The 12,062-nt window shown below is 49.3% G+C and overlaps 1 protein-coding gene across 1 annotated transcript in view; it reads left to right on the forward strand.

Annotated features, from left to right (window-relative positions):
• The window catches only part of dgat2 (diacylglycerol O-acyltransferase 2), a 106,926-nt gene that overhangs the window by 56,695 nt on the left and 38,169 nt on the right, over positions 1-12,062 (forward strand). The window contains exon 5 of the mRNA XM_072477432.1: positions 9,260-9,464. Within this exon, the coding sequence (XP_072333533.1) occupies positions 9,260-9,464 (205 nt within the window). The remainder of the gene's footprint in view (positions 1-9,259; positions 9,465-12,062) is intronic.

Here is a 12,062-nt window from a genome sequence, read left to right on the forward strand (position 1 = left end):
TGGTTTCATGGACCTTTAATTCCAGATATTTGTTGAATTCGAATTTCACCATCAGCTATGGTGGGATTTGAACCGGGGTCCACAGACTATCACCCTGGGTATCTTGATCCAACGACAATACCATTCTGAAATATATCGGCCATTCCTTCACTGTCGCTGGGTCAAAATCCTGGAACTCCTCTTTCCAGGATGTTGCCCCAGCGACAGTGAAGGAACGGTGATATATTTCCAAGTCAGGATGGTGAGTGACTTGGAGGGGAACCTCCAGGTGGTGGGGTTCCCAGGTATCTGCTGCTCTTGTCCTTCTAGATGGCAGTGGTCGTGGGTTTGAAAGGTGCTGTCTAAGGAAGCTTGGTGAATTACTGCAGTGCATCTTGTAGATGGTACACATGGCTGTCACTGTTCGTTGGTGGTGGAGGGTTTGAATGTTTGTGGAAGGGGGAGCAATCTAGTGTGCTGCTTTGTCCTGGATGGTTTTGAGGGTCTTGAGTGTTGTTGGAGCCGCACTCGTCCAGGCAAGTGGAGAGCATTCCAGTATACTGCTGACTTGTGCCTTGTAGATGGTGGACAGGCTTTGAGGGGGTGGCGTCAGGAGTTGAGTTATTCACTGTAGGACTGGTAGCCACAGTATTAACATGGCTGGTCCAGTTCAGTCTCTGGTCAGTGGTAACACCTAGGACTGCAGTGGTTCACAAAGGCAGCTCACCCCACCACCTTCTCGAGGGCAATTAGGGCTGGACAACAAATGCTGGCCTAGCTAGCGAAGCTCATATCCCACGAGCAAATAAATTAAAAGAACATTTTAGCGGAAAACATTTGGGCGATCCTAAGGTGGGGAAAGGTGCTTTACAAATGCGAGTTTGTTTTATTTTGGAGGCCAATAGCAATTACTGCTGATTAAAGAGAGTCAAAGTGGACGCCCCTTTGTAAATGCTGCTTATCGAGCTGCAGACAGAATGATAGTCACACTGCCACCTGGACCTGAGCGGTTGCAGACTTAGATCACTAATATTGGTTGAACTTTGCTTTAATTGCTGTTGCGTAATTCGTGGAAAGGTTGCTCCTTGTGTTTGTTGGTGCTTGCCTGGCCTCGTCGTAGAGATGCGATCGTGGAGTTTGCCTGCTCTAATTCATGGCTCCATTATCTGCTGCTTTTACAATATTTGCTCAACAATTTGAACTGAAATGGCTGATAGCCTGATAGCGCACAAGGATTCTGCTGCCTATTCACGTACTGCTGGCAAGGGTCCCGGTTACCAGTACACTTCTGTTTCACAATGAATTCACGGCATTAGGTCGTAATGTATCTAACACTAAACTTTTAAATTTAGCGGAAAGAAACTTGTCCTTAGTATGTTTTAAATCAAACTATTGGGCAGGCGCTGGCGTTCTCCCGCATATGGCCGCGGTGGTTGGGGGTGTTTCCAAAATCCCCTGTATGGTCTTCCCACCTCCCTCCAGCCCGTTTTTGATCATTCCGCAATTTTACAGTGGGACGGGCGGGACCTAGGCCAGCCCCGGCCATCACCATGACAACCACCAATGCCCCCCCCGCCCCCACCAACACCCCTTTTTGCCATAATTGGGGCCCTTATTTGACCAATTGATGACCATTTAAAGGTTGCTTCTCCCCCTCGGAGAGTGACCCTGCTCCGGCCTCGAGGGGGGGGGGTGTTGCTTTTGGTGCTACCTTGTCTACTAAGCAGTCAGCCGCTCTCTGAGGCGGGACCTCCGAGCGAGAGGCGGAAGTCCCGACTCCAGCCCATTGGATGCTCCGTGGAGCATTACGCGGCTGTGGGGCAGTGAGTTTCAGCAAGGGTGTTTTTCCGCTGACTCTTTTTGGGTGTCCGGGCCCTGACGTGGTTTTCAATGCCTGGTTCATACACAGCTTGGAAGGAGGCCATTCGACCACATAAGCCTGTGCCAGCCCTTTGAATGAGCTATCCAGTTCGCCCCTTTCCCAGCAACCCGACATATTTTTGCTCCCACATCCAAATCTTCAAGTTCCTTTTGGAAAGTTGCCGTTAAATATGCTTCCACCACCCTTTCACTGAGTACGTTCAGATCATCATAACACTGGCTCTTCCTCCAATTATCTTCAATCTCCATCCTCTATACCAACTCTCCTGCTTGTGGGAGCCGTTACTCCCCATCAGTCAGAGGAAGGGGCCACTTGACCCACCACATCTGTGCCAGCGAGCCCCCAGCCTAATCCCACTGTGCAATATTTGATCCATATCCCTGCAGTTTATGGTTCTTGATGTCCATGTTTTAAATGAATGGGAGTGTTTCTGCCTCTATCGCTTATTGTCACAGGTAGACTTCAGTGAAGTTACTGTGAAAGGCCCCTAGTCACCACATTCCGGCGCCTGTTCAGGGAGGCTGGTGCGGGAATTGAATCCGCGCTGCTGGCATTGTTCTGCATTACAAACCAGCTATTTAGCCCAGTGTGCTAAACCAGCCCCGTTTGCATTTAAACAGCAAAATAAGTGGGTACCAGGAGCTGGAGAATCTCCGATCGGGTGCATCTTTGAGACTAGAATCATGATCACACTCGGTGTCTTGCAAACCCTTTCGTTCTCACCTCAATCCTGCTCCCAACCGGGTCCAGTGGATTTAATGTATAGACATTTGAAATGAAATGAAAAATCGCTTATTGTCACAAGTAGGCTTCAAATGAAGTTACTGTGAAAAGCCCCTAGTCGCCACATTCCGGTGCCTGTTCGGGGAGGCTGGTGCGGGAATTGAACCCGCGCTGCTGGCATTGTTCTGCATTACAAACCAGCTATTTAGCCCAGTGTGCTAAACCAGCCCCGTTTGCATTTAAACAGCAAAATAAGTGGGTACCAGGAGCTGGAGAATCTCCGATCGGGTGCATCTTTGAGACTAGAATCATGATCACACTCGGTGTCTTGCAAACCCTTTCGTTCTCACCTCAATCCTGCTCCCAACCGGGTCCAGTGGATTTAATGTATAGACATTTGAAATGAAATGAAAAATCGCTTATTGTCACAAGTAGGCTTCAAATGAAGTTACTGTGAAAAGCCCCTAGTCGCCACATTCCGGCGCCTGTTCGGGGAGGCTGGTACGGGAATTGAACCGTGCTGCTGGCCTGCCTTGGTCTGCTTTCAAAGCCAGCGATTTAGCCCACTGTGCTAAACCAGCCCCTTTCCAATCCCGTAGGAGTGCAGTTGAAGACAGATGCGTGAATCCACCTGGTGAACCGTTACACTGGTGATTCCAGCTTCCTCGTCCCCAGCAGCTATAACGTAGACGGCTTGGGAGCATGGTAACTAACTTGTACGTAGATTGTCCACGGACCATTTAAAATGGGAGCCTTCGTGCTTCAAAGAAAAAGTGTAGAGATAGAAGCTTTTACATGCAGCACAGTTGGAGGCCTTCCTGCCAGTCGTGGCTGTGCCAGCCCTTTGAAGGAGCTATCCAATTAACCGCACTCGCAGCGTGGGAAGCCATTCAGCCTGTCCGGTTTCTGATGGCCTGCTGCAAAGTAACTCCGCCAGCTCCCTCCTCTTTCCTCTGGGTAATTATCGAATACCCTTTTGAAAAGCTGGAGTGAACCCCCCTCTCTCAGGCCACGCAGTCTGGATCCTAACCACGCATTGTGTTTATCTATAAGAACAAAAATACTCGTGTCTGGTTGATTTGTCCTTCGCCTTAAAATCTGTGCCTTGAGGTTGTGAATCCGGTTTTGAATTATCTAACAGAGATACGATGGGCTACGTTCTTTGCTACACATCCGTAAACCTCTGTTCTGCTACCTTCAGGTGAAGAGGGAAGCACCAGCCCTCTCTTGAGGATGGTGACCCACAACAAGATCCATTCCCGATCACCCCTGGACTACACTGGCTCCTGGTCAGGCAACGCCACGATCTTTAAATGCCCATCCTTTTAATTTTTTCCAAATCGCTCCATGACTTCGCCCTTTCCTCTTTAACCCCCTACCAGCCCCACAGGGCTCAGATCTCCTCCAGTTCTGGCTTCTTGCATATTCCGATTCCAATTCTCTTCCCAGCCCTAGTGGTCACGAAGGCAGACTTTCGGCCGTTTCCATAAGTAGTAATTCTCCGAAAAGGTTGCTTGTCTGTCGCCAGGGGCTTATAGCTTGGCAGGGGGCAGGAGGGGGGCACTCCACATCAAGCGTGGCTGACCAGGACTCTCTCCCACTCTGACTGCCAGCTATTGCTGTGTTTAGAAGGATTTGCAGGTTGACGCACTCAACCTGTTGGCCATGTTATGAACAAACCTTCCTTGGCCAACAAGTCCTGGAGTGGGACTCAAACCCGGCGCTTCTGGCTCCGAGGCCGAGACGCCACCCACTGCGCCACAAGATCTCTGCTTCCTGCATATCCTTGATTTTAATCACCACACTGTTGGTGACTGCACCTTTAGTTGTCTATTTCCTAAGCTCTGGAATCTCCCTATATCAAGAACAAGACAAAGAACAAAGAAAAGTACAGCACAGGAACAGGCCCTTCGGCCCTCCAAGCCCATGCCGACCATGCTACCCGACTAAACTACAATCTTCTACACTTCCTGGGTCCGTATCCCTCTATTCCCATCCTATTCATGTATTTGTCAAGATGCCCCTTAAATGTCACTATCGTCCCTGCTTCCACCACCTCCTCCGGCAGCGAGTTCCAGTCACCCACTACCCTCTGTGTAAAAAAAACCTTGCCTCGCACATCTACTCTAAACCTTGCCCCTCGCACCTTAAACCTATGCCCCCCTAGTAATTGACCCCTCTACCCTGGGGAAAAGCCTCTGACTATCCACTCTGTCTATGCCCCTCATAATTTTGTAGACCTCTATCAGGTCGCCCCTCAACCTCCTTTGTTCCAGTGAGAACAAACCGAGTTTATTCAACCGCTCCTCGTAGCTAATGCCCTCCATACCAGGCAACATTCTGGTAAATCTCTTCTGCACCCTCTCTAAAGCCTCCACATCCTTCTGGTAGTGTGGCGACCAGAATTGAACACTATACTCCAAGTCTGGCCTAACTAAGGTTCTATACAGCTGCAACATGACTTGCCAATTCTTGTACTCAATGCCCCAGCCAATGAAGGCAAGCATGCCGTATGCCTTCTTGACTACCTTCTCCACCTGTGTTGCCCCTTTCAGTGACCTGTGGACCTGTACTCCTAGATCTCTCTGACTTTCAATACTCTTGAGGGTTCTACCATTCACTGTATATTCCCTACCTGCATTAGACCTTCCAAAATGCATTACCTCACATTTGTCCGCATTAAACTCCATCTGCCATCTCTCCGCCCAAGTCTCCAAACAATCTAAATCCTGCTGTATCCTCTGACAGTCCTCATCGCTATCCGCAATTCTACTAACCTTTGTGTCGTCTCCAAACTTACTAATCAGACCAGTTACATTTTCCTCCAAATCATTTATATATACTACAAACAGCAAAGGTCCCAGCACTGATCCCTGCGGAACACCACTGGTCACAGCCCTCCAATTAGAAAAGCATCCTTCCATTGCTACTCTCTGCCTTCTATGACCTTGCCAGTTCTGCATCCACCTATATCATCCGCATCACTTCCTCACATTCATCCATCTGGAATCTACGTCTTTGACTAAGCTTTAGGCCATCTGACCTATATCTCCTTAAGTGGCTCAGTGTTAAACTTTGACTTGTATTGCTCCTGTGAATCTCCTTGGATGTTTTATTAAAGATGTCAAATGATTCACGTTAACTGGAAGGGGTTAATGGATCCATTCCTGCAACTTGTACCTTACCATTGTACCTTTGTGGGGTGGAATTGAATGCCAGATGAATCGGTGTTGAGAGCTTGGCTTGTCCTACGTGGAGAGTCGATGATTTTGGGGTAGAGAGGTTGTAAATGTTGTAGATAACAGAGGATCAATCCTGGGTCAGTGTCCCTTGGCATGTGTGTTAGATGGCAATCTGTTTACATTAGCAGTACAGTAACTGAAAATTTGTTCAACAGTTTTGTAATACTGGACAAACTGCAATTCTGGCAAACAAAATTGCTCAAATTGCAAAAATGCAATACAATTTGATTATTCTATCTATTGCAAAAGTTCTGTAAAAGTTGCAAACTGCTGTCCAGTGTGAATTTTGTTGGCACGTCTTTTGCTTGCCAGCATGTATGAGCTAATCTCTGTCGTTCCTCTCTCCCTCTCTCGCTGTCTGTCTCTTTTGTGGAATCTTAGAATGGTCACAGCACAGGAGGAGGCTATTTGGCCCATTTGACTCTGCTGGCTCTCCTGCCTAGTCCCACCCCCTTGCATCCTGACCAGCCCACTTGATTGCTCCCCCTTCCACAAACATTCAAACCCTCCACCACTGATGAACAGTGGCAGCCGCGTGTACCATCTACAAGGTGCACTGCAGGAACTCACTAACGTTCCTCAGACAGCACCTTCCAAACCCACGACCACTACCATCTCGAAGGCCGAGCAGCAGATACCTGGGAACCCCACCAACAGGAGCTTCCCCCTCCGAGTCACTCACCATCCTGACTTGGAAATATACCGGCCGTTCCTTCACTGTCGCTGGGGCAACATCCTGGAACTCCCTCCCTATCAGCACTGTGGGTGTACCTACACCACATGGGCCGCAGCAGTTCGAGAAGGCAGCTCACCACCACCTTCTCAAGCGGTAGTTAGTGATGGGCAATAAATACTGGTGTTGCCAGTGACGCCCTACTCCCCTTATGAATAAAAGACAATCCTTTTTTCAACCCATGATTGAAAAATCTCAGACATGGAGTTTCAATTCAAAACTATTTCCTTCATTGTTCTTTATTTTTGCCTCTCCCCATGGGAGCATTGGGCAGAATTTTCACGTGGCCCCCACCCGTGGGTGTGGCCGTCAAAGTTATGGGATGGTGTTCGCGCGCACACCCACCTCTCCACAATTGTCTGCTGCGAGAGGGGTGAGTTCTCGGCCAAGCTTGCTCACCTTCGCCTCGATTGAGGCCCTTAAGTGGCCGACTGTTGACCGCCTGTAGGCCGTTTCCGACCTGGCCTCCATTTCCACACTGGGAGGAGGGGTTTGGAGACTGGGAGAGGGGGGGGGGGGGGAGCACGAAAGGTAACCCTGCTCAGGCCTCGGGTGGGGTACCTCCATCAGCAGTCTCCTTCTCTACATTGGATGCCACTCCTCCCCGCTCCCGCACCCCTGACTCCTCCACCAGCATCCCCACCCAACCCGGAAACCTACTTAGTCCGGGACTTAGGCTCTGGGGCACTGTTTGTAGATTGCAGTCGATCAGTTTGGCTGGCAGCTTTCTGAGGCAGGGGATTTAATGCAGGTCCAACGTCCTTGATCCCAATCCCTCTGGGCCAATTGCATTTTGGATGTCAGGAAATTTCAATTTCAAGAGAATGCATATAAACGTATCTTACTATAGCCTACGCCATGGCTAGCTACAGTCCAAAGGAAATAAAAAGGTTCGGAAAGTAAGATGTATCACTGAATAATAAATACTGGGTACCTGTGACATGTTCCTCTCCAGGTAAACGGTGCAGACAGACAACTAGACTTCGCAAAGAAACATAGAAAATAGGAGCAGGAGGAGGCCATTCGGTCCTTCTACTCTGCTCCGCCAATCATTTCTGATCATGGCTGATCATTCAACTCAGTAACTTGTTCCTGCTTTCCTCCCAAAACCTTTGATCCCTGTAGCCCCAAGAGCTATATTTAACACTCGGTCTCTCTCTTACTCGCGCTCTTTTACCCTCCTGGCTCCGCTCTCCGTCTCTCCAAAACAAGGAGGTGGGCTCCTAAAATTCGGCTGATGCCCCGCAGGAGGAACACGGCTCCTCACCAAGGCAAGTGGAAATCTGGGAAGTTCTTTTCCCCCAAAGCACGCGGATATTGGGGCTCAGGTGAAGCTTTCACAATGGAAGTTGGAAGATTTGAGTAGGATATTGGTAGCAGAGTTGGGCAAATTCTGTCATGGTTTTTTTTTAAATTGAATGCTGGTACAGGCTCGAGAAGCTTGGGTTTTATCAGACTATTTGCACCTGAGTTAAAAAACTGTAGAATTATTGAAGTGCGGTTGCTTAAGTGGAGACATGAATGCAGACCAGGCTGGCTATTGAATTACCCTTTTGTGGTCTCTGAGTCCTTTTGTCAAATTGGTTTGTGTAGTCTGAACTCGGCTCAATGGATCAATCACTTATGTGAAGGAGGTCATCCATACGTTGGATTCCAGAATTCCCAGGTGGCCGGTGACCTGACCTTTCTTGACTTCCATTGTCGTTCTTCGATTTCAGGGTTCGCCTTTTATATCGGGGCATGTTCCCATGATAACTCTCTCTCTGAAAATCAGGACCGGAATTCCCCCGGCCATTGGGATCTTCTGCTCCCGCCGTCAGCTCACCCCTGCCCCCACCCCCCCCCCCCCCCCCACCACCACCCGGGTTTCCCGACGGCGTGGGGTGGCTTCAACGGGAAATCCCATGGCCGAGCGGCGGGAGTAGAGAATGCCGCCGCCAGCGAACGGCGCATCTGGAGAAACGGCGAATCCAGCCCCCCGGAGCTCCATTTGAGACGAGGGTTACCTGAGCTGATCTCGCTCAGCTGAGCACGAACCTTTGTTGCTGACGCATCTGAAATGAATTGCCGACGTCCGTCAGCCTGTCGCGAGGGTTGTGGTGGGGGGTGCTCCTCAACCTGGGGTGGTGGCAATAACACTGTCTAGACATGTCTCGACTTGCACCTATAACTGTACACATATTTGAACAGTAAACTGATTTCCAGTTTAGGTTAATGAAAGAGCCAAATTTGAGCAAATGATCTATTTGAGACTTTGCTGCATCGCCAAGATTTTGTTTGGCCAGCTGAAGCTATGTTCATCTCCAGTTTCTCTGGGTAAATTGGCTTATCCCTAGTGTAACTGTGCTTTTTGCCCGCAGCGCTTTCCACATACAAATAGCTCTCTGGGTAAAGAGGTTTGTCCTGAATTCCTTATTTGGATTTATTAATGACCATCTTATCATTGTGGCTTCTAGCTTTGGTCTCCCCCACAAACCTTCTCTGTGTCTACTCTATCAAACTCTATCTTTCATCGTTTTGAAGATCTCCTCTTGTTAGATCGCCCTTCCGCCACCTCCCTTTTTTTTCTCAAATAAGGAACCCTAGTCTGTTCGTATGAAATAAAACAGATTGGAGTTTTAGGTCAGTGAGGTGAAGTGGGGTCGGTTTTTTTTTCCGATATATTTATGTATTCTGAGTTTTATTCTCTCTTTCCCACAGCTGGTTAAAACTCACAACCTCGACCCCACCAGGAACTACATCTTCGGTTACCACCCCCACGGCATCTTTTGCTTTGGAGCTTTTTGCAACTTTGGGACGGAAGCCACGGGGTTTTCCAATAAATTTCCAGGGATTCGGCCTTCCCTGGCCACGCTGGCTGGAAATTTCCGGATCCCAATTTTGCGGGATTACTTAATGAGCGGAGGTGAGTACGACACTTGGGGAAACACATCTGGCTCGGGGGGCCACCCAGCAGTATTGATATGCTGTCGGCTGGTGGCTCAGTCAGTAGCGTATGATGTGTTATATGAGTTGGTTTAACACTGACTGCAACTGGATGCAGTAAGACGAGACACAAGAGATGGTTCAACGCTGTTTTATTGCATTTGCTGATTGCTGTACATAATCTGCTGTGGGTTGACACTCTATTAATCTAAGCTGATAACCTCTGTCTGGCTTGACTAGACTGGCTCTCTGTCACATGGAGACGGTGCTCACTGCACGGTGCACCCTGACTATCTCTGTAGCTGTATCCAGTGAGAAGAGGATGAGTCTTGATGCCTCGTGTGTTTTATAGTGGTGGTGTCCCCTGCAGTGCCCTGTCTGGTGGTTGGTTGTTCTGTGTCCTGTGTGTTTATTGGTTATTCTGTGTGTCAGTCACTGCCTGTCTGTATCTCATTATATACATGAGTGGATATTATGACAGCGTACGCTCCTCAAATTCATAGGTTGTGGGTTCAAGTCCCAGTCCAGACAGTTGAGCACAAATTCGATACTTCCTCAAGTGCTGCACTGTCAGTGGTGCTATCTTTTGATTGAGACGTTAAACCTAAGCCCTGTTGATGTAACAGATCCCGCAGAACCATTTTACATAGGTACAGGTACAGATCCACAGGTCACTGAAAGGGGCAACACGGGTGGAGAAGGTAGTCAAGAAGGCATACGGCATGCTTGCCTTCATTGGCCGGGGCATTGAGTATAAGAATTGGCAAGTCATGTTGCAGCTGTATAGAACCTTAGTTAGGCCACACTTGGAGTATAGTGTTCAATTCTGGTCTCCACACTACCAGAAGGATGTGGAGGCTTTATAGAGGGTGCAGAAGAGATTTACCAGAATGTTGCCTGGTATGGAGGGCATTAGCTATGAGGAGCGGTTGAATAAACTCGGTTTGTTCTCACTGGAACGACGGAGGTTGAGGGTCTACAAAATGATGAGGGGCATAGGCAGAGTGGATCGTCAGAGGCTTTTCCCCAGGGTAGAGGGGTCAATTACTAGAGGGCATAGGTTTAAGGTGCGAGGGGCAAGGTTTAGAGTAGATGTGCGAGGCAAGATTTTTTACACAGAGGGTAGTGGGTGCCTGGAACTCGCTGCTGGAGGAGGTGGTGGAAGCAGGGACAATAGTGACATTTAAGTGGCATCTTGACAAATACATGAATAGGATGAGAATAGAGGGATACGGACCCAGGAAGTGTAGAAGATTGTAGTTTAGTCGGGCAGCATGGTCGGCACGGGCTTGGAGGGCCGAAGGGCCTGTTCCTGTGCTGTACATTTCTTTGTTCTTTGTACATACATAGATACATAGAACATACAGTGCAGAAGGAGGCAATTCGGCCCATCGAGTCTGCACCGACCAACTTAAGCCCTCACTTCCACCCTAGCCCCACAACCCAATAACCCCTCCTAACCTTTTTGGACACTTAAGGGCAATTTAGCATGGCCAATCCACCTAACCTGCGCGTCTTTGGACTGTGGGAGGAAACCGGAGGAAACCCACACAGACATGAGGAGAACGTGCAGACTCCGCACAGACAGTGACCCAGCAGGGAATCGAACCTGGGACCCTGGCGCTGTGAAGCCACAGTGCTAGCCATGTGTGCTACCGCGCTGCTTGTTGAAGCACTAAAGCCACTCTATAAATACTTGTTGTAGCTCCTCACTCCATCTTTGCATGAATGAATTTATTGCATTACCTAAAGGCACCTCTCCAATGAACAGAATCCATCAATGGTGAGTTTCCCACTGCCAGCCACATTGCCCTGTACACAGTGGGTGCAAGTATGAACCGGGCAGCATTGACAGTGCAGGTTTACTGTGGGGTCCCTCATTCCCTCCTCCTCAGCTGTCTGCTTCTGAAATCCTCATCCGTGCCGTTGTTACCTCTCCGCGCGAAGGTGCCAATGCTCCTGCAGCTGACCTGCCAACTCTCACCCACTGCAAACCGGAGGACATTCAAAATTCTGCTGACCATAGTCGAACCCGTATCAAGTCCTGTTCACCCAGCACCCCGGTTCTTCCTATTCTACGTTGGCTCCCGATCTCTGCAACCGGCATTGGATCATCCGTCCCCTCCCCCGTCGCCTCCCCACTGACCACCGGCCTTTCGCCCAAGCTGTGTGTGACGCTCCAAAATCATTGGACGAAGACCCCTTTCGTGACCTCTGCGTGCCTCAAAAGTGCATTTTAACAGCCAGTGAACTATTTTTTTTTTTAAACGAGCCCACTGTAGTGATGCAGCCAATGGGTGCATGGCCACACCCACAAAGACCAGTGTGATACTGACTGGGTAATCTGTTGATTTGAGGGGCTAAATATTGGGCCAGGCCACCAGAGAGAACACTCCCCCCCCCCCCCCCCCCCCCAATCCACGAGAAACTTTTCCAAGCTCGCCAGCAGGAAATATCGCCAAGTGTGGCATCGGCAGAGAGAATGTAACCGAGGCCCCAAAAAATTACCAAGTGCCGTTAGATAGCGGGATGTTTCTCTGCTCTGCAGCCGGCGAAAAACACCCAGCTAAACGTACCG

Source organism: Scyliorhinus torazame, chromosome 15 (genome assembly GCF_047496885.1).
Source record: "Scyliorhinus torazame isolate Kashiwa2021f chromosome 15, sScyTor2.1, whole genome shotgun sequence".
Taxonomy (NCBI): Eukaryota; Metazoa; Chordata; class Chondrichthyes; order Carcharhiniformes; family Scyliorhinidae; genus Scyliorhinus; species Scyliorhinus torazame.